Raw genomic sequence first — 27,506 nt, 5'->3', positions numbered from 1 at the left:
TCAAAATATTAAAATAAATATAATATTTAAAAAATGTAGGCAGAGGCTTTTTTAATGTTATGTTCACATATGGTTTGATTTTGTGAAATATTAATTCTAATGAAATACTTTTTTAAAAAAGTGCACTCACATTCCTGGTCAGAATCAGCCAGTTTTGCATTTTGCATTTTGCGCCTGGGTGTACCCGCTCGCACAGGAAATAGAAAGACACTGAGTTTATTTTTGGTTTTGGCTCGATCACAATCACAGACTGCATTCAGTCTTTCCGCATGCCCGTGCAGACCTCTAGAGCAAGAAAGACGCTCGCCTGCATTCAGTAGTTCTCATTTATGTTAACGTGTGGTCTGCGGCCCACGAGGGAGGGCAAAGAGGACCGTTTAAAACGCTTCACGAAAGCCGAGCAGCCAACGAGAAGCCAAAAACCCAAAGCTCAAACAACTGCTGAGCTAATTGTTCTGAGGGTGTGGCGTCTGTGGCTCTGGAGAACGCCAGACATTTGCATTGCTCCAAATGCGCCTGCTTTTTTATGTAATTGAAATGCAAAACGTCAGAAACGGCAAACGCAAAGCAAATGTTTCACTCCGGGGCTTTGTGTTAACATTCATGTATTAAGTGGATAATAGTCATGAGAAGTGATGTACAGTAACAACATTCTGTTCACCCCGAGCTCAAGTATCGTTCTGCTGGCATCTGGCATCTGGACGGCCCAATCGTGTTGCTTGGCAGTCGCTGCTCGTTATTTAAGTGCACTAATACCGCTGAGTGTGTACTATTAAATTGAGTGCTTACATGTGTTTTAGAGAACACACACACACACATGCACACATATATAGCCCATATGCATGCACATATATGCATATTTGCATAATTTTAGGTGTATATACACATGCAATACACATGTGCATGTTGTAGGTGTGTGTAACATCCCGCTCGTGTCTCTTATCGCAGCGCCCAGCGCCGCTCCCAGGGGGGTCACCGTAACGGGAAGCGGAGACAACGGCACAGCTATTCTGGTATCCTGGCAACCGCCCCCGGAGGAGGAGCAGAACGGCGTGGTGCAGGAGTATAAGGTACGAAACATAGGAAACAGACAATGAGAGAGAGACAAAGGGAGTATGAAAAAAACCCCAACAACAGCAGACTTGAAGCATGGTTGTTGAGGAAGGAAATAGGAAGTGGAAAAGGAAATTATATTTACTGGCTCACACTCTATTCAGTTTATGATGTGCTGCTGAATGACTGGTGGGAGTGTAGTGGGTAATGGGTTGGTTTTCACTGGGGGGGGATTTAGATGTTGGGGCATGCTGCCACCTAGTGGTTCACAAGGGGTGTTACCATAATGTCTTTTCAGACAGGGTGTGATCATATATGTGACCCTGGACCACAAAACCAGTTACAAGGGTCAATTTTTCAAAATTGAGATTTATACATCACAAAGCTGAATAAATAAGCTTTTCATTGATGTATGGTTTGCTACGATAGAACAATATTTGGCCGAGATACAACTATTTAAAATCTGGAATCTGAGGGTGCAAAAAAATCAAAATATTGAGAAAATCACCTTTAAATGTGTCCAAATGAAGTTCTTAACAATGCACATTACTAATCAAAAATTAAATTTTGATATATTTACAGTAGGAAATTTACAAAATATCTTCATGGATCATGATCTTTACTTAATTTCCTAATGATTTTTTGCATAAAAGAAAAATCGATAATTTTGACCCATACAATGTATTTTTGGCTATTGCTACAAATATACCCCAGCGACTCAAGACTGGTTTTGTGGTCCAGGGTCACATAAAATGTTTTGATATGCATGATTCTTTTGATTAGACTTATTTGGTAGGTAGGCTTTTAGCATTATTATATTTATGCCAAAAGATTCCATTAAAGGAATTTAAAGTTATAAATTAAAACTGATATAAATTTATGTCCAAAAATATAAGTATAAATTATAACATTTTATTTATATAAATATTCTACTGTATATATAAATTTAAAATTATGTAATACACATATATTGCTAGTATTTTTTCCTTACAAATATACACTGTATTTTTTTCCTGTTTTGTATAAAATTATATATATATACATTTATAATTAAAATTAAAATTACAGCTTTTTTTGTTTGTTTGTTTTGTAACATGTTTTTAGGCATTTAAAATTATAAATTGAAATTGATATTAATTATACATTTATAAATTATAAAACTCTATTTATATAAATATTCTGATAATCTTATAATTATTATAGTTAGAAAAAATATACATATATTGCTAGTATTTTTTCCTTACAAATAAAATTGACTATATATAAATATTTTATATATATATATATTAGAAATATATAATTATTTAGACATAATTTTACAAATATAACGTCTATTTTTTGTTTTGTAACATTTTTAGGCATTTGAAATTATAAACTGAAAGTGATATAAATTGTAAATGTTACATATTATAAAATTGTATTTATATAAATATTCTACTATATTATAATATTGTAATTATAAAATGTATACATTTAAATTAATATAAATGATACATTTATAAATGATAAAATTCTATTTAGATAAATATTCTACTAAATTATAATAATTATAGTTATAAAACGTATACATATATTGCTATGAAGTATATATGATATCACTATATATGTTTATAATGTATATATGCATTTTGTACAATTTGATATACATATATTGCTAGTGTATAGAGAGAAAGAGGGAGAGTTTTTTAACGGATGAGTATATAAAAATTATATATACATACTTATTTATACATATAATTATACAAATACAACAGCTAGTTGTATCTGTTTTGTAACGCTTATGAATAAGACTTTTTTCGTAGATGCTTTTTATCTTTTTGTGTCTGCTTTGTACGCAATTTCGGAATCAATTTCCTTGCCACCCTCCGTTCTTTCTTTATATTTTCTTCCTGTGTGTCTTTATGTGCTTTTTATATCCAAACAAGAGCCTTTTTTTTGACCAAAGTACAATGTTGTATTGGTCATTGTGTTGACGAGGGCTAGTTTCAGACGAAATATCCTTTTGACTGGTTAGTACTGACATTATCTTACAAACATGCTACAATGTATTTCAGTAGATAACTGCGTTTGTGAATGATGAATACGACTCTTTTTGTAGCTGCTTTGTGTCTTTTTGTAACCGCTTTGTATTTGCAGTCAAAACATACATTGTACTAGTATATAGTCATACGTAATACATACTAGCAAATATAATTGTGTCAACATGTCTCTATGCGCTTTTCATGTCCAAACAAGATAACAGAGCCCATCTCATAGGATATTCCTCTCAGGCTCTTAAATTTTAATGACTTTGCGGTGCTTCGGTATTTAGTTCGCAGGCCGCGGCTGACGGGAAGAGGTGCAGTTTGAGTCGTTCAGTCCCAGTTAATTTTTCAGGTAAATGTTTTCAGGCAGTTAAAGGGAAGGTAGTGAGTAATTTCATGCTTGTTAAATTGGGCGGAGGAGGATTTTTCGCTAATCACTTTTCTTGTACCCTTATTTTTTTTTCTGCTCCATTGTGCCTCAGGAGAACTTCAGACCCCTCAGAACGTCCTCGCTCGTTACCTCGCTTTCTCTCTTGTGTCCCGTAATCCACTTTTTTTTTCTTCCGACGCCTCTGGGATTTCTAAATCTGGTTAGCGTTTCCGAAAAAGAGGACGTCAGCGTAGGAAAACACGTAAAAAAAGCATTTTCTTCTATGCTTTATTATATGGAACTCAGAGGAGATCATTGCGCTGACCTTATCATCGAAGTTAGGCGGCCAGAGAGGGGCCGATATCACATTTCACCCCGGCGAATGGGCCCCCTGCTGGGCTCGTGATTGTGTTAGGGTGAGGGTGGCTGATCCGAGCTCTGCTCACGCACAGGGTCGCACACACATTTTGACGTTCATTTGGTCGGCACGGCTGGCTGAGCTTCCCGAGAGGAGGAAACAGACCGGGGTTCAGTGCGTGCAATGAAAACAATAAAGCTGCATTTTCATGTCAGGGAAAATCAGACCTTTGACATGAAGACAGGGTGTCGGAACCGCAGATAGGGAGTGTTGTTCTAGGTGGTGAATCTTGTTTTCATGACATGTTTCAACTTTAGCGCTACATGATAGCGTGCGAATTGATGTAGGAGGCCAAACGGTAACGTTTAAAAAGAGATTTGCTTACAAGCTTTGAGGAAACTGTAGGTTTATTTTAAGAACAGTTGTACATTATTCAAATGATGCATATTTGTAAGTAACATTGTTAGCCAAACAAAAAGTCTATTTGTGCAAATACAAATGTTTGGACATTTTACTGAATTGATGCTTATCACCTCATGATCAAAATATTTTGGTTAAAATCTGTTTAAACATTAATATTATTTTTAAACATGTTTATTATTATTATTATTATTATTATTATACACAGGTTTGGAAACACTTGACTGAATCTATGCCTCATGATATTAAAAAGATTTTGTTCTAAAGACTTCTAGACAAAATATAGAAATAGATAAATTCATAAATATAATTTTTTTTCACAAGACTTTGAATACACGACTGAATTTATGCTTCTCATTAAATCTCATTTTTTCAAAGACTAATTTTATATGCTTGAAATTCTCATATTTATAAAGCATTATTATTGTTATTATTAAAATTGTGTGATCATGTTTCCAAACATTTATAAATATATTAAAATATTATAACTCTTTATTAATTTGTAATAATATTGTATTATTTTCATAAAATATTATTAATAATAATAATAAAAAATAAATATTATAAAAAATTAGTACTAAAAATAATTAAATAAAATTACAATTATTAAGCTCGTGTGAAGCATAAATTCAGCCAAGTATGTCCAAACCTGTGTAAAAAATAATATTATTAATATTTATTAATTTGTAATTTTTTTACACAGAGATTTGAATACTTGACTGAGTTTATGCTTCTTATGATCTTAATTTTTTTAAAGACTCATTTATATGCTTGAAATTATCTTATTTTTATATATCATTTTATTAGTATTATTATTATTTACATAGATAATAATAAAAATATTATAAATTTCATGTGAAGCATGAATTCAAATGTAAAATATACAAAAATATATTTATAATTACTATAAAAAATAATTTAAAATTATTATAAAAAATTATTACATAAAAAATTACAATTATTATTGAGCTCATGAGAAGCATAAATTCAGCCATATTATTATTATTATTATTATTTGTAATATTTTTTACACACAGGTTTGAACACAACTGAATAAATGCTTCATTTATCTCATTTCTAATCTTGAAATTATTATTTTTTTACTTTTATAAATTATTTTTATTATTAGTGTTATTAGTAATAGTAGTAGTAAGATCATGTGAAGCATAAATTCAGTCAATTGTGTCCAACCCTGTATGTAAAAATATTATTATTACTATTTAAACTTTACATGATCTTAATTTATAATAATAATAATAATAATCCTACATAGTAATTTATAAAAATTACATTTATTTATTTATTTATTTGTTTTTTTAAATGGACACTACATCATTTCTATACTTTGATTTGTGTTATTTCATAGTTTCAAAGACTTTCAAAGACTTGAAGACTATTAAACATTTGACTGTTTAGTTTATGTTAGTATCACTTAAAAAGGTTCACTCTTTCGGAACAGACTTGTTATTGAACATAAATAATTTTTTAATAAGTGCTAACCGCTTGTCTCGCATCATGTTTTCTTTCCTTTCCCCCCCTCAGATCTGGTGTCTCGGTAATGAAAGCCGATACCACATTAACCGCACAGTGGATGGATCCACACACTCGATTCTGATTCCGGGCCTGGTCGCGGGGGTCACGTACAGGGTGGAGGTGGCAGCCGGCACAGGGGCCGGTCCCGGGGTGAAGAGCGAGGCTACGTCCTTCCAGCTGGGTGAGTCCTACCAGAATGTTATTCTGGTTAACCTAGATGCTCGACTCTACCGGACAGCTGTTATTCAATGCTAGCAGCACCGTGACTCATCTGATAACGGGTTACAGAAACACAACAAACACTCTGATAGCAGCTACCAATCCAGCTGTGTTATTACGCCTAGAAAGGTTTGTGATAATGCCCATTATTTAAGGCCTTCTCTTTAAAAAATGTACCGTTTACGCTTACGAATAGCACGGTTCTAACTTGCCTTGTGGTTAGCCATCGAAAAGTATGTAATTTACAATAAAAACAGCCTTATCAGAGACCTCATTCTCATCCGAGAATAATGGAGACGTCAAGTAAAGTGCAGTTTACTTTAGTGCTGCAAAGCCTTTAATTGCTATAAGTTTATTTCTCCATTAATTTACCAGCTTTAACTTGTTCAGCCTCGAGACATTGGTGGCACCGGTTAAACTGCACTGAATGGAGGTGATTGTAACACAGCCTGGTGTTGTGCCAGTGGATACAGGTGTATAATAGGCCACCCGTTTATGCAAATCTGTTTTTAATAAGATGCCAATCACTGCTGTCAGAGACTAGTTTATAGTCAGTCGTTTGACAGAAAGAGATTAAATGGTATTTTGAAAGCCTGTTGGATGCACAAAGAGAGACTCATAGAGTAAAGTACACAAAGAAAAACAGATGAATCTATTTTTTCAACTATATGTATACACACACACACACACATATATATTGTTCTACGTATAAACGCACATATTGTTGGTCAAGAGAGAGGTTTTTGCATTTGTTTCTCAAAAGGTAAATAGAAAATGAATGCGCACTATTTGAATAATAATTCAGATAATATGGTTGTCAGAAAGTATCATGGTAATTTATTGCATAAGTGACTTGCAATTTTTTTTTGTAATTTTGTAACATATTTGTAAAAAGTTTCCCTATTAAAAAAAAAAAGTGTATATATATACGGTATATATATATTATATATATATATATATTTTTTTTTTTTATGAGGAGCAAAATCTAATTATATATATATATATATATATATATGTGTGTGTGTGTGTATGTGTGTATATATAATTAGATTTTTCTCCTCATAAAAAATAAAAATATAAATAAAAAATATTTTTATTAAAAAATATATATAAATGTGGGGGAAAAAAGTATATATATATATTATGAGGAAGAAAATCTAATTAAGGAACAACATTTCATTTTCTAACATATTATTATTATTATTATTATTCATTTATTTAATGAGGAACTAAGTCTAATTTTCTATATTATTTGTGAATTGTTTCCCATAATACCACAATCTCTTATTTTTATTTTTTTTTAGGAACTAAATCTAATTTATGAGCATTTGTTGTCATTGTTGTTGGTGTTATTATTATTTATTTTATGAGGAACGAAGTCAAATTTTCTAGCATGTTACTGTTGTTATTATTATTATTATTATTATTTATGAGAAACAAAATCTAATTGAGGAACAAAATGTAATTTTCTAGCATATTATTATTATTATTATTATTATTATTATTATTACTGAAACTAAATCTAAATTACATTTTCTAGCATTATTATTTTTTTTTTGAGAAACAAAATATAATTTTGTAGTATTTTATTTATACAATGTTTCCCACAATACTTTTCTTCTGAAAGTGATATATGAGCTTTTTTAAAGATTTTTTTCAGCAAAGACAAATTAAATTGATTAAAAGTCTTACATTTGTTACGAAAGAAGAACAAAAATATTCTAGCATATTAATATTTATTTATGAGGAACAAAAGCTAATTTTGTAGTATATTATTTTAATTTTTTCCCTACAGTACTTCTCATCTAAAAGTAAGATTTGAGCTTTTTTAGTTAAGAATGTAATTAGTATTTTTATTCAGAAAAAATAACAATAAAGAGTCTTACATTGTTACAAAAATGTCTTTTTCAAATAAATACTATAAATCTTAAAAGTAAATAAAAGAAAAGAAAAAACATCACATTTTTCCACAAAAATATTAAGCAGCACAACCTTTTTTAATATTGATTTAAAAAAATAATAATAATAAAATAAAATTCTGCATATTAGAATAATTTCTAAAGGATTATGTGACACTGAAGACTGGAGTAATGATGCTGAAAATTCAGCTTTGCATCATAGAAATAAATTACATTTTGATATATATTCAAATAGAAAACTGTTATTTTAGATTGTAATAATATTTCACAATATTATTTAGTTTTTACTGTATTTTTGATCAAACCAATAAAGCCTTGGTGAGAACAAGACACTGAAAAAATCAGGCTGACACCAAACTTTATTTATTTTTGCTTTTGTATGTTGTCCGCAGTCTTTTGAGTAACATTACGTAGCATTCTGGGTGATACTAGTACTCGCCCCCCGTTGAAGCATGTTTTGTAGTACCGGTTTGAAGCGTAACCTCACATACAGATTCACAGTAGAGAGCAGCAGATTTTCAGGCAGTCGTTTTGCTCCCGCATTGAAGTGCAGCGTGGGATGAATGAACTGGGCTCCTCTTGAACGCGGTGACTGATCCGCTTCCATTCACCGCCGCTGATTCCCCTGCCGAGTGTGCTTCTGTGGCCTTACGCCGCCGCCGGAAGCAGAGGACGCAGGTCTCAAAAGCATTTGTCACACCGTGGGCATTCTTGCATCTCCGCATCCTACGCACCTGTCCTGGCCTGGCCTCTCAGCGGAGTCTCAGTCACAACCAAACAACAAACAAAACCTCTGAGACAGGAAGTACAGAGGACAGACTCACAAAGGCGGAGCGGGGAATACAGCGCGGCGAGGAAGAGATGCTCAGGTTTTGGGAGAACCTGTTTGCCCCCAGCTGGAAAAGAAGACAAAAACTCCAAAAGATGAAAGTGACGCCCACATGAAACGCAGGGAGGAAGGGGAAAAGATGAAAAAACGAAGCGAGTCAACAGAATGAGATTTCTTTTGGGTCGACAGCGCTGGTTTCTCTTTAATGTAAAAATAAGTGAGGGTAACTGAGAGCGAGAGCGCAGAAGGGAAGTTGCTTTGTAGGTTGCAGTTCTGCCAGACAGTGTCTTGTCATTCATAATTCATCTTTTACATAATATATAAAAGCACTGAACTCACTTTTTACTCTCTATTCTAACGCATTATTCCAGTTCAAAGTCAATATTTAGCAAAATTCACATTATTAATCATGAAGAAAAATGTACAGCTCTGAATAGTGATCATTATTCTTTCCTGTTGATGTTTTATGTTTTTTTTTTTTATTATTATATCTACCAATAATTATTGTTTTTGTTGTTATTATTAGCAACAAATATATATATTTTTCTGTACTTTTTTTTTTTTTTTTTTACAAATGTAAGACATTTTGGTTTAAACAAGTTCTGTAACATGCAAAAAATAGTTATATAGCTAATGTAGTTATTGACATTATGTGTTATTATTTACAATATCAAGCATTATTATGACATTAGTAGTTATTGTTTTTGTTACTTTTATTATTACTATTAACAATTTTTTTTTTGCAATGTTTTGCAAACTTAAAGGAATATTTTGGTTTAAAGTAGTTCTGACGTGCAAAAACAAAACAGTTATATAATGTAGTTATTGACTATTTTATTTTATCATTTTTATGTGATTTATACATTGTAAAATGTATTTATATCAAGCATTTTGACTTGAATTGTTCTATATATATATATATATATATATATATATATAACGTTTTACAAATTTAAAGGAATATTTTGGTTTAAACTAGTTATGCAACATTTAAAAAATAGGTATGATGTAGTTATAGACGTTATTTATTATTTTATTTTATTCAATTTTATTTTATTTATACATTTTAAAATGCATTTCTATCAAGTATTATTTTAACATATTTATTATTATTATTATTATTATTATTAAAAAATATTATTTAATATAATATAATAATATAATTTTCTTTACAATGTTTTACAAATTTAAAGGATTTTTTGGTTTAAACTAGTTCTGTGACATGCAACAAAGTATTTATTGACATTTTTGTTAAATTATTCATTTTTATTTTATTTCTACATTTATTATTTATTTATAATGTCAAGCGTGGTTTAAATTATTATTATTATTATTATTATTATTATTAACCAAATACTTATTTTTTGTACAATTTTTGACAAATAAAACAAATATAAAAAAGTTTTATATTGTAGCTAATAACTATTATTTTTTTATCATTATTTTTTTTATTTTATTTATACAATTATTAATTATTATCTATCTTATTTTATTTATTAAAAACAATTACTTTTTTAAAATTGTTTTGTATATTTATTGGCTTAAATTGAGTATTCTTCTTTTTTCTTTTTTTTTAAGAAATTGACTGCATGCCACAGGTGTATTTCACCTAAAACAATTATTTATTTAATTATTGCCTCAGTGACATGACCTACATCAAATATTTTATGATCCCCTCTATCTGTATCTCATTTCTCATTGTGTTCATCTCAGACTCGTCAGGCCGTGTTCTCCCGCCGCCGCTGGACGACGACAACACGATCTCCCAGCAGATCTCAGACGTGGTCCGTCAGCCGGCCTTCATCGCGGGCATCGGCGCGGCCTGCTGGATCATCCTCATGGTCTTCAGCATCTGGCTCTATCGCCACCGCAAGAAGAGGAACGGCCTCAGCAGCAGCTACGCCGGCATCCGCAAAGGTCAGTCCATCCAGTTCAAACTCGATTTCTCTTTTAGCACTTACACGATACAATTCACATAATGATTTAAAAACACATAAAATATAACATCGGTAGGAGGTTAGTCACTCCAACCTAATAATTATGAATCCCTGAGCTTTCATTAAGAAGGTGTGGTCTACGTCTCATCTAAAACAGAAAAAATTCCTTCTGATCTTTTAATATTGAGTTTGTATGTTAGTCAGAGGCAGATGTTTACTGGTTTCATTATCAGTTCTTCTTTCTTTCTTTCGCTGGTAGTAGTGTTTGGCCTCGAGCTGTGCAGCTGCTCGTGTTTTGCTTTGTAATCTCAGGTTTAATCCCAAACATCAGGCGCTTTTATTAAAGCCAGTATGAGAATACTTTAGGTTTTCCTAAATTAGATAAGCCGTAACCACAGAATTCATTTTTTTCAGCATTTTAAAAAGCCGTTTTCTCTCTCGACCCTGATGAATCACGGCAGATCCCTTACAGTCTGAATCCGGAGCAGCTTTTGCTTTCTTTCCGTTTTCTCTTTCATTGAAGAGATGACTGAGATGGCGAACGGAACAATGCCGTTTTTTTTCCGCCGTGCGTCTCAAGGACATGAAGCTAATGGAATGTTTATTGGCAGGAATCTAAAGGAAAAGATCCAAGCCATTCATTAGCGTTCGCATTCATAGACTCCCAAGGCTGGGCCGCATTCAACTTAATTGAACGTGTCGACCGCAAGAGCACAAAAAAAGCCAAAATGAATATGTCCATTTTTCAAGGTTGAGAGCACCTGAATTCATTTACTGGGATGACTCGACAACATCTTGTTTCAACAAACATGACTGACAGGCAGCTTTCAAAGAGATCTTCTTTCTGAATGTTAGTGGAATTATGTATATATAAACTCTTACACAAGGGCTCAGTGTTAAGCATTGCATGCGGATATGTGCTTTTATGGCTTGCAAACCTGAACATTATCTAGTTTAGTTGTCTTCTATCTTGTCATGGAAGCTTCAGTTATAAAGGTTGAAAATTAAAAACCTACTAAATTATTTGTTGTAAGGTTAATTTAATCTAAAACTTGAAATAATGAAATATTTTAGTATATACAAATATATATATATATGTATATATATAAATTTGTTCTAAATAAAGTTTAAGCTAGTACATTTTTAAAGTTAGTAATGTATAAAAAATATAAAAATAGTATAAATGTACATAATATAAATATATAAGATTTATACTAATTTATACTAATTCATACAATAATTATATATATATATATATAATTTCCCATTTGCTGTAAATAGTTAATTGTAATAGTATATATATATATATATATACAGTCATGTGAAAAAGTTAGGACACCCTTTTGAATTCCATGGTTTTCCGTATCAGGACATCATTAAAAAAAAAAAAAAGGTCTTTGGCTGGTCTTAAAATTTTGAAAATAAAACCTCAGATGAACAACAAAACATGACAAATTGCACTGTGTCATTATTTACTGAACAAAAAATAAAGCCAAAATGGAAAAGTCATGTGTGACAAAGTTAGGACACCCTTACTGTTTACATTGGAATTAAAAGGGTAAATAACAGTCAAGCACTGCTAATCAAATACCTTTGATTAACTGATCATCAGCAAGTCTGAGCGCCTCTATAAAAGCATAAGCTTTGGCAGTTTGCTGGTCTGGAGCCTTCAGGTGTGTGTTAACAGGAGGTAAGACATCAGCAATCATTTCAGAGAAGCAATTGTTGCTGCCATCCATCTGAGAAGAGTAATAGGGCCATTTCCAAACTATTTGAAGTTTATTCACAAGTGGAAGACATTGAAAACAGACACCTCTCCTTCCAGGAGTGGACGTCCCAAAAAATTCACCCCAAGATCAGACCGTGCAACGCTCAGAGAAATGGCAGACAACCCAAGAACTACACCTCAGACTCTACAGGCCTCAGTTAACATGTTAAATGATAAAGTTCATGACAATACCATTAGAAAAATATGGGACAAAAATGGCATGTTTGGAAGGCTTGGCAGAAGAAAGCCTCTTTTATCTAAAAAAAACATTGCAGCACAGTTTAGGTCTGCAAAGTTGCATCGCCAAGTTTGGTGAAAACCTAAAGAGCGTATCAGCACAAACACCTCATACCAAAACACAAGTATGCTGGAGGAGGGCTGATCATTTTGGGCTTGTTTTGTAGCCACAGGACGTGGGCACCTCACAGTCATTGAGTTGGCCATGAACTCCTCTGTATATCGAAGTATTCTAGAGTCAAATGCGAGGGCATCTGTCTGACATCTAAAGTTGGGCCAAAATTGGGTCATGCAACAGGACAATGATCCCAAGCAAACCAGCAAATCTACAACAGAATGGCTGAAAAGAATAGAATCAAGGTGTTGCAACAGCCCAGTCCAAGTCCAGAGCTCATCCTGACTCAAATGCTGTGGTGAGAGCTGTGCATAAGCAAATGCCCACAAACCTTAATAAACTGGAGCAATGTTGAAAAGAAGACTGGTCCAAATTCCTCCAGAACGATGTGAGAGACTGATGAAGTCACACAGAAAATGAATGCTTCAAGTTATTGCTGCTAAAAGTGGATCTACAAGCAATTGACTCATAGGGTGTCCTAAGTTTGACACACATGGCCTTTCCCTCTTGGCTGTATTTTTCTTAAATAAAAAATGACACAGTGTGATATGTCATGTGATGATGTTTATCTGAGGATTTATTTTTCAAATTTTAAGACCTGCCAAGGACCAGATATTTTTTTATTATGTCCTGATACAGAAAACCATGAAATTCAATAGGGTGTCCTAACTTTTTCACATGACTGTATATATATATATTTAATTCTGAAATACTTTTATTTTTAATATATATTTTACATTTGAACTAAATAATACATTGAATCATTTTAACTAAATGTATTTGATATTTATAATATATTGTATATTTTAAATGGTAAATATATAATATTAAATGTATATATATATAACATATATATATATATATATTCTGAAATATTTTAGGTTATATATATATATATATATACATATATATACTTTAGTATAGTTTTACTAATTCATACAATAATAATATTTTTATTTTAACAAAATAATATATTTTATTTTTAACTTTTAGAATACAAATCACATTACTAACATAAACAAACAAATAAATAAATATTTAAATTTTAGAATACAATTCAAATGTTACTAAAATAAATAGACAAATATATAATTTAAACATTTATATCATTTGTTGTAAATAAAGTTAATTTTAAGCTTTAAAATCAGTAATGTATAAAAATATATATATTTTTTTAAATGTAGAATATATATTTATTTTTTCCAGTACATATCCAGCAGGAAATATCTTTATTGAGCCCTAATTTCATGCATGATGGTTTATGGTTATAGCTTTGAAGGTACATTTAAAAGTAGTGCCTTTTTGTGCCCTCAAGCAAGTGAGATTGCAGAAAGGACTTTAGTCACCATGAAGGGCCTTTGCATTGGTTATAGCATCTGTTGAGCTACTAAAGACCTTCCCGCTTCCTGTCTTACTCTGAAAGCTACGAGAAACCACAGGTTGCCATGTTTGAAGCGGTAGCTGCGAGTCTCTTAAGCGTGAACGTGTTTGAGCAGAGGTAGATAATAGTAAACACATGAAGTGGTAATCTGTTCTCCGGGTGGAACGGGGCGATGCGACGGGACACCTGGGAGAGATGGTTAATCTTCCAGTGTGTGTGTGAGAGTTTATACATGTGCATTTAGCTGTGAATGTGTGTTAAATTGTTTAAAAACACAGATCATCCCTAGACCTCTGAGATTTGATTTATCGCCCATCAAATGATGTTTCTCCCATGCTGCATTTGGCCTGCCAAGTATCAATCTACTTCTGCTTCAGAACCTTCATGCATACAGGATAAAATCATCAAAAAGCGGCCCAATCTATTAGACTCATCTTTTCTCAAAGCACTGCCAAGAAGCAGACGAGCGCAGCCGATAAACGTGACATTTGAAAAGGACGGGCGGCGGCTGACAATTTTAAAGGTTGTTTTCCCGTAAATACGGCGAGATGAGAAGGTGAAGACAGCAGGTGTTGAATTCTGATGTATCAGTGTAACGCTGCCAAAAAACAATCCTGACGGCATCACGCGCAACAGCTTCCTCCACGGATACTTTGATGTTTCTGATGGGCTGTTTATTATGAATTCTGACCCCATATCGCTCGGATTGATTCAGCCGTGTTCATCTGCTTATTGGAGCCTTTGATCAACATGAAAGAAACTTGATTTCACATCAGACCGAGGGCATATGTTATAATAGATTTAAGTCAAAGTTAATAAAGTACATCGTTAGAGTGTAGCCTGGCACGAATTCTGGCAATTCACATATCTGGGCATGTTATTATTATTATTAGGGGTTCGAGCACGTAGTGCTGAAACCCTGTTGTAATTATTAGGATTTTTATTTTATTTTATTTTATTTTATTTTATTTTTTTTCTGCCGTATTTTTGTTGTTGTATTTAATTGTATTAATATAAATGTTTATTTGTTAAGTTACAGTATGTTATTATTATTATTAAATTAATATAAATGTTTATTTGAATTATATTCATTCATATACACTATTATCGTTACTATTATTGTTATTATTTTTTGTTTTATATTTGATTATATTAATCAAAATTAATTCTTAATAATAAATTATCATAATAAATTTATATTTTTTATTATATTCATTTAAATACATTACTATTATTATTATTATTAAATTAATATAAATGTTTATTTTTTATTATATTAATTTAAATACATTACTGTTATTATTATTTGTTTTATATTTGGTTATATTAATTTAAATTAATTCTTAATAAAAAAAAAATATTATTTTTATGTATAATAATACAATATTATTAAGTTATTTTTTTATTATAATATTATTAGGTAAAACATAGTCGGAGTGAAGCCTATTATTATTATTATTACTGTTATTATTATCATTATTTGTTTTTATTATTTATATAAATGATTTAGATTTATATTAATATGCCTCAATTATTAATCAAATTATATTATAAATAGTAATAATATAATAATAATGCTACGTCATAACAACAACAATTATGATGAATATTATTATTAATTAATTGAATTTTAAATGTATTATTATTATATTTAATTATATTAATGTAAATGTTTATTTTATTTCTTTATATCAAATTATATTATAAATAGTAATAATATAATAATAATGCTACGTCATAACAACAACAATTATGATGAATATTATTATTAATTATATTAATTTTAAATGTATTATTATTTTATTTCTTTATATTATACATTTAAATATATTAATACAAATGTTTATTTTATTATATTAATTTAAAATTCATTTTTATTATTTTTATTATTCTTATATTTAATTATACTGATGTAAATGTTTATTTTACTTAATTATATTAATTAAAAAATATAAAATTTATATTTAATAATAAAGATAATAAAATATATAATATATATTTAATAATAATAATAATATATTATTATTATTATTATTATTATATTTAGTTATATTAATCGAAATATATTTTTTATTATTATATTCATATAATGGATTATTAATACAATTATATTGTTTTTATGTATAATAATACAACATAATATGAAATATTATGGATATTATAATATTTAAATATTTAAATTACTGTTTCAGTGGAGATTTTCTGGCAAGTATCAGTACATTTTTCACCTAGTGAATGATAAAAATGAATAAAATACAGGGAAAATTCTACCAATTTATAATTAAGCCACATTTAAGAACCAGAATTTAGTAAAGTGACCTCTTTTTTTTTTTACTTATGCAAGTAAACAACTTCCTAAAACACCCTAGCAACTTCATATCAACATGCTAAAATAGCAACCATCAACAAACTCCTAGCACTGCGGTGCCATTTTCTTCAGAAACTTCATCAATATTTTCCTCGTCTCTGAGATATACACAATTAATCAAACGCACAAACCCACAACTGTAAAACCACAGAGTTCAGACGACAAGGCGAATGAAATGAACTGTGCATTTATGATGAGGTTTCGATGTTCTGAGTAATTGGAAACAGACTCGTTACATCAAAGTCTGCAGAATCTAATCGCAAATGCCTTTTTGAAAACTTCAGTTCAAACATATTTAAGTTGAATGCACAGTACTGCTATGCTGAATAATTAATTTTTGAATAGTAATTACGAATCTGATGAATAATTAATGTGCTCTTTTTTTTCTCTTTGTCCTGTGTGTCTGCAGTGCCCTCCTTCACCTTCACCCCCACAGGTAATCACACCTTCCTCACAGCACATATGCCCAGAATTCCCACAATCCCTAGAGTGTGACGACTTCCTGCGCACTGGAGTCGGAAAGTGCGCGGCAGTATAATGTTTCTCAGCACTCCCTTCAGTCACGTTCGTTCTGCACAGCAGAACTCCAAACAAAAATGACACAGGCGAAGTGTGGGAGGCACGGCCTCTCTTTAAAAATACATCTCCCCACAAGAAAGGAACCCCAGTCTGAGTTTACATGGATAATCAAAGAGAACTTCAGTCGCACGGACTTGTCAGCGTAAAAAGAAGTAAAAAATAAAAGACAGAGAGGGAGGAAATGCTTAAAGAGAAGAGTGCTTGACTAAAGAGCGCTGTTAGAACTGGCAGAGGAGCTGATCAAAGCACCGGCGCCCACCCTAACGAACGGGATGGGAAGCTGTGACATCAGCAGTCCTGTGGCCAATTAGACGGAGAGAGGAGCTGGATAGCGTGAGGATTGAACTCGGATGACTTTTACATACCAGAGAAAGACACCTAGACCCTTTCATTATTTCTCATCTCATGCAATCTTTCTGTAACCGCTGTTGACTCACCTGGTTTTGGGAGGTTTTTATCAAAGAGATGAGAGAGAAGCGAGAAGGATCGCAAACCAAACAAGCATTATTTCCAAACGTTTACCGGTTTTAAATGAAATGCAGGGGCTTGTAAGATGTGAAAGAAAATACAAGGCCATCAAAACTGTTGAAGAAATAATTCACCTAGAAATTAACAATCTGCCATTTATTCACCTACATTTTTTTCCCCAAAACTGTAGCAACAGAAAGAAAACTTTTAAAGAAATTTTCTTTGCCCTTAACAGCACTTTTTAATTCATTAGAGATTATTATTATTATTATTGGATTAAAAATGATTTAAAATGTATTATTATTATTATTATTATTATTAAATATTAGATTAATAAACACATTTATTTTTTATTATGTTATTTTGAAATACATTATTTGTTTTATATTTATATATAATTAGATTCATTTAAAATGTATTATTTATTATTATTATTATTATATTAATATAAATGTTTATTTTTAATTATATTATTTTGAAATACACTATTATTATTATTATTGTTATTATTATTACTTATGTTAATAAGAATGTTTATTTTTCATTATATTATTATTTGTTTTATATTTGATTATTTAATATAAATGTATTATTAATAAAATTATTCAATTTTTATTTAATTATATTAACTTAAAATGTTTATTATTATTATTTTTGTTAATATAAATGTTTATTTTTAATTATATTATTTAGAAATACATTGTTATTTGTTTTATATTTGATTATATTAATATAAATTAACTAAATTATATTCTTTTTGTTTCATATTATTTTTTATAATACTACAATATTAAATATTATAATTTATTATAAGTGTTAAATATTTAAATGACTCATTTAGTGGAGATTTTGTGGCAAGTATCAGTAGATTTTCCACCTAGTAGATGATAAAAATGGATAAATTACACATTTAAGGACCAGAATATAGTAAAGTAAGCTCTTTTTTTTAACTTGGGGTAGTAAAAAAATAAATAAAAATGTCATCATTTATTCACCTACATGTTTTCTAAAACAGTATGATTTTTTTTTAGCGAACCTCTTAAAAGGTTTTTATGTTTAATTATGTTCTGTTATTTTTCCTCATTATTGTAATTTCTTTTATCTACAGTGGCCTATCAGAGAGGAGGAGAGGCTGTCAGCAGTGCTGGAAGGTGAGATGTTTAAAGAAATACATGTTAATATTTATCAGAAGCCAACAATGTCCATGTGCAGGGTGTGTACTGTACTGTAATTGCATTTTATTGACACTAGGGGGCATTTTTGTCCTTGCAAAGACACTTTTGGCATCGTGCAGTGAGACGGAGCCCTGCAGAACCCAGATGAGACAAAAGCCCTCCGTTTCTACCCTGCTAATGCAATCATTTCCAACCAATTCATTTAACCGTTTACACCGGATCATGTGTGCATAGGTGCACATGTGTCATTTTTATCCTCATTCGTGTGTCTTTTCCTTTAAGTCATCTTTTGGAGTCCAGCTTTTCATCGAGCAGGTCTGTGCCCTTGCCTAAAGGAAAGGTTTAAGCCTTTTGAAGCTAAAGAGTCTGTTAGAAAAATAAAAGAAAGACGAAGCATGCTGCGGGGATAGGAAAGAGGAAGCCACGTTTACTTTGAAGCGTCGTGTTGAAGATTCATTGCGCAAAACTCTTTCTTTGATGTTCTTTTTGTGTCTTTGATAAGCGTCCCTGAAAAAAAATCGTCCCTCATCTCTTTTCCTCGGTAGTATTTTAATGTGACCTTGTTTAAGTTAACTATTAAACATAAATTGGTCTTTTGACTTCAACTGCAGGATTTGATAGAAACTGGTACTGTGGGCTCTGGATGAATTCATATGCGTGTTTATCCAGAGCTTCTCGAGATCACGTTGATTGACTGTGACACCCTGGCATGCGCTGGGAGCTTCAAGCTCTTCCTCCAGCGATGGCTCGGTTCATTTGTGTTTTTCGTTCCCAGGCTGGAGCAGCAATGTTCTCCAGCGCTTGGGTAATCCACACGGAGATCTAACGGTCACGAGGCCTTGGGGAAACGGTGTCATCAGCCATGAGCAAGTCAAGCAAACGCAATCCATTTAGCACAGATACAGACTAATGCCCTGAGAGATGCATTGGAATAGAAGGAGCTGGGATGGGCTTCCTGTTTAAAGCTGCCACCAAACGGAATAGTCATTCCTCTGCCTTCCATTGGTCAAATAAACCGTTAACCCCGCCCCAAAACTCCCTCCATTGGTTGGGCTCGATTGATTCATGTCCTTAACAGTTAAAAAATTGTGCATTTACCATTTCCAAGTTAACGTTAGTAATAAATCACATTGTGTCTGTGTTTTCCAGGCCAGGTTTGTTGAATATAGGTGAACCTGCTACCCAGCCCTGGCTTGCGGACACATGGCCGAACAGCTGCTCCAATCAGAATGACTGCACTATCAACTGCTGCACCGGCAGCAACGGAAACAGCGACAGCAACCTGGCCACCTACAGCCGCCCAGGTGAGCGTGAGCGAGACTGTGTAGGGGTCTAGTTGTTGTAGTAGTATACGAAGACATAATGAAACGCTCTATGGGAAAACCCTTGTTAGCTTATCTCAGATTTCCAAAAATGCAACATTTAAATTTACAATGATGCGTAAAGGGACAAAATTAGAATTTAAAGTAGAGATTATTTGGCGTTTTTGCATTTACTAGGGCTTTTATTTAAAACGACAAATGAGGAAAAAAATACTTCTGGAAGATCTAAAAGGAAGTTCACTCAAAAATGAAAATTCTGTCATTAACAGGGTTCGTACAAGGTTATTAAAGTGCTTGAAGTACTTGAATTTGACTTTTTATGAATTTAAGGCCTTGAAAATAGGAATAATCCTGAAGAGGTACTTGAAAAGTGCTTGAATTATTGAAAGACAATATAGCTATGAAAAAAGTGTTTAATTTTTTATATATGTTTTCATGCAAAATTCATGCTATTTAAAAAAAACAAAAACAACTTTTTTCAGTTAATAAAACTAGTAAAAAAAATAAAACATGGAATTGTGTAAACATCCTTGAAGATGCGAAAAGAGGAACAGATGAATTCAATCAATTTCATTTTGAACTGAATCAAAGTAATTTACACTGGAACTGCTCTGATTGATTCAAACATATTACTTCAATCATTTATTTAAAAAAAAAAAAATCAGATTAAAAGAGCCAATTATTTTTGAATTTCAACATTGCTTGTAATTGTTTTAAAAAGTATGTAGTAATTTTTTCTAAACTTCATATCAGTTGATTTACTGTTCTGAAGCGCTCCAATCATATTGCGATTCAGATCGTGACTTCAGATTGCGTATCGCAAATCATTTGATTCAGACCGTGTATCACGAATCATTTGATTAGATTGGAACTTCACAAATCACGAAACATTTCATTCAAATCAGGACATTGGAGTGTGTATTGAGAATCATTTGATTCTGATTGGAACTTTGGCGCAGGTTCGTAAAACTTCTTTTGGATTCAGATCGAGAGAATGGAAGAAAGAGAATGGAAGTATATGCAAATAAAAATTGTTCATTCTTACAGTATGTGTTCTTTTTAAAATCTTAAACAATAGTTCAACTATAGTACACAAACTCTACTTATTAAGCATGGTTAAAATATGAGGATTTTTATGCTGCCTCAGTCCTGGCGTGAGACATGAGAAAAATCTAATAAAAAAATCTTTTTTTAGACTCATTTCTATATTGGAGAAGAGCAAATAGGATAGTGGATTAAAAAAATGTTTTGTTCAGTAAAAAAAAATCAGATCTAAAGGGGTTAAAAAAAAAGAAAGAAAAATAACTGTGGTTTTAATTTGAAAGAGAAGGCATTGTTTGATAAGTGAGATCTGTGATTGAAGTCCTTGAATATCAGAAAAGTAGTGCTTGAAAGTCCTGCGATTTTATTTTATAGTATCTGTACGAACCCTGCATTAGTTATTCACCCTCATGTCTTTCAAACCCGATAGACCTTTGTTCATCTTCAGAACACAAATTAAGATTTTTTTGATGGAATCCGAGAGCTTTCTGACCCTGCACATACAACAACGCAACTGACATGTTCAAGGCCAAGAAGGAAGGACATCATTAAAATAGTTCATGTGGCATCAGTGGTTTAACCATACATGTTATGAAGCTACAAGAATACTGTTTGTGCACAAAGAAAGCAAAAATAATGACTTTAGTGAACAATTTCGTTTTATGGTACTGTGTACTCTCATTATTTTTTGGGGGGCACAAAAAGTTTCTCGTAGCTTCTTAAAATTAAGGTTGAACCACTAATATAACATCATATTAACAATGTCTTTACTAACTTTCTGGGCCTTGAACAGCTCAGTTGAGTTGCTTTTTAATTTATGTTGCAAAGTCTTATGGGTTTGGAATGACATGAGAGTAATTAATAACAGAGTTTGCATTTTTGGGTTAGTTGGACGAGTTAAACAGATTCTGTTATGGTAACTGTGACTCAGTGAAATATTTAATTTAATTTGAAGCAATCGTTTATTATTAACCGTGCAGATTTCCCCCCTTATACGCCACATTGTTTGTACAACGTCTTTTTTGTGAATCTCATTGAAGTCTGAGCTTGTTAATTTCCACTGAAGTTTCCAACTTGGAAGCAGTAGCATTGTAGCACACCTGTCCAAGTTGGAAATCCCAACTTTCCAAGTTAAACGGAACGTGGCGCAAGTATCATGTCCTTCCTTTGACACACAACTGTGTGTGTGATTTGTTGGAACGTGGACGTTTTAGGGAAAATAAAAGCGGCCGATATTGAAAAGGCCCCGCAGGCTGTAGTCCAGCTAATCCAATCAGCCGTCTGATTTCCATACTGGCGTTAGAACCTTTTAATGCAGTTTTTCTAAGTGCTCACTTATTCAGAAAACCAGGAGCTGTTACAGAGGTCAAAATAGACCTGAGAGAGAAAGAAAAAAGAGGGCGAGGAAAGAGGAGAAGTGATGGAGCACCTCCAGGTGGCTTTATTTCAGGAGTCAGCAAGTTACTTTACAAACAAAAGAACGCCAGGTTGACTCGCGAGTCTGAAGAGACGCACACACTGAAAGTGACAAAGTGGCGTCACCCGGTTTTCACAAAGCAACTGTGGGTTTGGACAACGCTGTCACTGTTGGTTCATTTAATGATATTTAAATGTCACTACAAGAGCTTTTTTGTTCTCAGATATCAGCTGGTGTAACTAAGCCGTTGGCTCTAAGAGCATTTCATTCAAAAAAAAGAACCCTAAAACGCATCCAATCCTTTTAGAAAATGTCTTTCTATTGAATTTAAGAAATTAGCTACCATATTCATGGCTGGGCATGAGGATTAGGCTTTGTGTTTGTTCAGACCATCGTCCATAGAAACTGTAGATGGGGCTTTTTTATCCCAAAAAAGCTTCGCTTTGCCTTTGATATCCATTTATTGGAAGTGTGTTTTCACTAACACTAGATTTTATCCCTGTCGCCTTCATCAAAGCAGGAATGAAGGATAAATGTTGAGTGATTCTCACAGCATGACGTTTTAAAAGCTTGACACCCGCTTGCCTGGTGTGCCAAATACTAAAAAATCTCCAGGATATTAACCGGATCAGTACCCACAGGGCTTCTCTGGAAAGACGACTTAGTTTGTCTCATTCCACGGGATCTTTTATCATCGATACGTCAACCTTTGAAGTGCAGAGCCGTTCCTTCTTATGGAAACACGAGCCACGCTCGAAATCCGTCCAATGGCAGGCCGCGGTATTTACGCGCCAAGCTTCTCGCTCAGATCCCGGGGAGGATTTGAATATTTTATGAGCCGGGGAAAATTGGATCTGTCAGTGGATGGTCTTTTACAGCGTTCCTCGTTTCGGAGGCTTTTGATTCGGACGTGTTGGAACATCCTGCTTGATGAGCTGGGATGCCTTTTTCCTGGCTGCTCGGGAAACTCAAAGTGACACGCTTGGCTTGCGTCGTGGACGAAAAGGGAGAGGCTGTAGAGAAGAAAGAGGAACGTAGTACAGTGGCAGGGATTTGAGTGAAACAAGTGTTATCTTAGTGTATGAATTTCGAGTATTCTTCAAGTGTCCTTGCTGTCTCATTAGTATAAACTAATTGGCATATCTCAAAACCAACCTAGTTTCTTCCCTCCAACCTAGTTTCTCTAAATGTTCCCTTATTTTAAAAGCACAATATATCCGAATCCAGATCAAAATGTTTTACTCCTCTTCTATCGTCCAGCCGACTGCATCGCCAACTACAGCAACCAGATGGACAACAAGGCCAGCAACCTGCTGGCTCCCGACACGGGCCTTTACAGCGACGTGGACCTCTCCAACAAGATCAACGAGATGAAGACCTTCAACAGCCCCAACCTGAAGGACGGCCGTTTCGTGGGGCCCGGCGGCCAACCTACGCCCTACGCCACCACCCAGCTCATCCAGTCCAGTCTGGCCAACAACAACGTGAACAGCAGCAGCGGCGGAAGTGGAGGAGGAAGTGCCGACCTTAATGAGAAGCAGAGCTGGAAGAGCAGCCAGGGAACGCCTCAAAAACAGGCCGACATCAACATGCCACTGCAGTATAACGTCATGGAGCAAAACAAACTGAACAAGGGTGAGTTTTGCAGATTTACTTGCGGTCACCGAAAAGTTAAAGCTGATTTGAATTTGATTTTAAACTCTAGTTCGTGCTCTTCAAAGAAATCCAAATACAGAGGTGCGTCATAAAATTGTTGCTCTTCATCTTGTTCTTTCGTCTCCTCATATTCAGACCACAATAAAAGCATTACACGATTTTGATTCTTAAAAGCCTTTTCTAACCCCGTCATGGTTGCTCATATTGCATATATGTGTAATTCAACTCTGTGCTCTGCTAGTAAACTTAATCCATATTTATAGCTGTTGTTTTACTGTTTGGATGGGGATGAAGGTAAAGAGGAGGCTGTAAAGTGTTGGATGTCTCCGAACAGTGTGAAGCCAGAGATCTTGGATTACTGTACAAATAAGGGGGAATGTAACTCAAGCTCAAAGCTATCCATTATCTGCTGCTTCATATTGTGCCACTAAAAAGGTCATTGTGTTTGCTTTTTGACTCAACTTGCACGAATCTAACTGCGTGTGGGTGTGATATTTCACACTTGCTAGACAATTGAAACCAGTCACCAACAAGTCATAACAGCTTATGACTGAAACCCTTTTGTAACCTTTTACCACTCGACTGTCTGATGTTCCACTCTGAAGCATTCTCTTTCAAAGTGTCTGTTTTTATAAGAGCTTTCATTTGTCTATACTTTTCACTTACTCTGATTTGTGAAAGGCTGGTTTGTAATGCTTCACCTGTATGTATAATAAAAACTAAAATTCAAAATCTCTTGACTGCAACCCCATAGACCACTATCGAGGTGAGGGGCCCGTCTCAGGCACCATCCCCTATAACCAGGCCCAGGATGTCCTCACAGGAGGAACCTACAGCAGCTCCGACAGGGGGAGCAGCACTTCCGGTAAGACATCCATCCATCCATCCATCCTTCATTCTATCTTTCTGTCTCTCTAAATCCAACCATTTATTTCTGCATCCATCCATCCATCCATCCATCCATCTATTCATCCATCCATCATATCTAATATCCGTCCATCCATCCATCATATTATTGCAATGTCCATCCATTGTCTATTGATTTATCTATCTATCTATCTATCTATCTATCTTCTGTATCTATCCAACCATTTATTTCTGCATCCATCCATTCATCCATCCATCCATCATATCTAACATCCATCTGTCCATGCATCCATCCAACCATTTATTTCTCATCCATCCGTCCATCCATCCATCTGTCCATGCATCCATCCATCATATCATTCTAATGTGCATCTGTCGATTTATCCGTCTAACATCCATCCATCCATCCAACCATTTATTTCTGCATCCATCCATCATATCTAACATCCATCCATCCAACCATTTCTTCATTCATCCATCCATCCATCCATCATATCATTCTAATGTTCAGTCTGTCTATCTATCTTTCTATCTGCCCGTCTGTCCATCCATCCATCCAACCAACCAACCAACTATTTCTCCATCTGTCCATCCATTCATCCATCCATTATATCTATCTATCTGTCTATTCTTCATTCATCCATCCATCCGTCATATCATTCTAATGTTCAGTCTATCTATCTATCTATCTATCTATCTATCTATCTATCTATCTATCTATCTATCTGCCCGTCTGTTCATCTGTCCATCCATTCATCCATCCATTATATCTATCTATCTGTCTATCTGTCTGTCCATCTGTCCATCCATCCATCCATCCAACCAACCAACCATTTCTCCATCCATCCAATCATTATATCTATCTGTCTATCCATCCATCCGTCCATCCATCCATCCAACCAACCAACCATTTCTCCATCCGTCCATCCATTTATCCAGCCAATTTTATCTATCTGTTTGTCCGTCCGTCAGTCCATCAATCCATCCATCCAACCATCTATCTATCTGCCTGTCCATCCATTTATCCATCCATCCAACCAACCAACCATTTCTCCATCTGTCCATCCATTCATCCATCCATTATATCTATCTGTCTGTCCATCCATCCATCCATCCATCCATCCATCCATCCATCCATCCAACCATTTCTACATCCATCCATCCATCCATTATATCTATCTATCTATCTATCTATCTATCTATCTATCTATCTATCTATCTATCTATCCAAACAACCAAGTTGTCATAAAAACCTGCAGACATAACCTACTAAACGGTTAGCCTGCATTTTACCACATTATTCCATTTTCTTTTCGTTTCCATTGTTTCTGAGCCTTTTCATCACTTTAAGAGGCAGTAAATCATATGCAAAACAGGACATTTACAAATCGCTCACTCATTGTTGAGAACCTCTGGGAACAAAGAGAAACATTTGCGTCCGAACAAAAGGAGGCGATTCTTCCTCACGATTTCTGAGGTGCATGAGCGCATATCTTAAACGGCAGCAACAATCTCTTTCTCAGTCCTAATTCCTTTAGTTAAAACCATGTTCCCTGCAGATTTCTAAGGTCTGCCGCATTTTCCCGGGATGTTTCTGATTTGGAGGCTGTCCCCCCTCCCTTTTTTGCGATTCGCCACACCGTCATTAATTACTCCGGCTTTCATCCATCCGACTCAAAGAAAGGGGGGATAATGTTGTCAGAAAGCCGGTGTTTGTTGCGGGACAAAGATAAATGAGGCCCATTCTGCGGCGTATGCAAGGCTGCCGGCGTAATGCGTCGTATCTATTTTTATATTGTATTTGAAGTTCAGGTAATTAAAGAGAGGGTCTGAGTGCGTGGAGGTCCTCACAGCTCATTGGCTCTGAATTTTAATTCCTTTCTGTTAATTGGCCTCCAATGTTTCTCTTCTTAATGCTCTCTCTCTCTCTACCTCTCCTCTGGGCAATGGAGAGTGTTAGTTTTGAAAAATGACTCATTTTTTGATGGAGAGCGCAACGTTAATTACAAATAGAGAGATAATGCGCATAAGCGTTTTACACCGCATAAATTATGGTGTGGGTGTCATTAATGTTGCTTCTCCTGAGTGTAAAAGTGCCATTTGTTTCACACATGCATCAAGCTCGCAAACAAACTCACAGAAAAAAAAATGAACCAGAGCTTATTAAAGCATTTTAGTTTGCAATCAAATGAATTTATGAGTTCACATGGCATTGTAGGCTGGGAGTTGATATAGCTCTGTTTGTATCACACTGAATGTGTATTTATTAATTATTTGCTTGCTTGCTTGCTTGCTTTACAGGAAGTCAAGGACAGAAAAAAGGTGGACGATCAACTAAACAGGTCAAACAGAACCCAATGAATTGGACTGAACTGTTGCCTCCTCCTCCGGTTAATCCACCACCATGTCAGGAATACACCCTCGCAATGGATGACAGGTGAGATCAACAC

General features: G+C 33.7%; 1 protein-coding gene across 2 annotated transcripts in view; it reads left to right on the top strand.

Annotated features, from left to right (window-relative positions):
* The window catches only part of robo1 (roundabout, axon guidance receptor, homolog 1 (Drosophila)), a 343,575-nt gene that overhangs the window by 302,254 nt on the left and 13,815 nt on the right, over positions 1-27,506 (top strand). For both annotated transcript variants that reach the window (XM_051128853.1, XM_051128852.1), the window contains 9 exons: positions 949-1,070; positions 5,768-5,939; positions 10,439-10,642; positions 16,941-16,967; positions 18,687-18,729; positions 19,903-20,057; positions 23,794-24,168; positions 24,944-25,054; positions 27,358-27,493. In XM_051128853.1, coding sequence (XP_050984810.1) covers positions 949-1,070; positions 5,768-5,939; positions 10,439-10,642; positions 16,941-16,967; positions 18,687-18,729; positions 19,903-20,057; positions 23,794-24,168; positions 24,944-25,054; positions 27,358-27,493 — 1,345 coding nt within the window. The remainder of the gene's footprint in view (positions 1-948; positions 1,071-5,767; positions 5,940-10,438; positions 10,643-16,940; positions 16,968-18,686; positions 18,730-19,902; positions 20,058-23,793; positions 24,169-24,943; positions 25,055-27,357; positions 27,494-27,506) is intronic.

This window comes from Labeo rohita, chromosome 15 (genome assembly GCF_022985175.1).
Source record: "Labeo rohita strain BAU-BD-2019 chromosome 15, IGBB_LRoh.1.0, whole genome shotgun sequence".
Lineage (NCBI taxonomy): Eukaryota > Metazoa > Chordata > Actinopteri > Cypriniformes > Cyprinidae > Labeo > Labeo rohita.
This window is presented reverse-complemented; position numbering and strand designations above follow the sequence as displayed.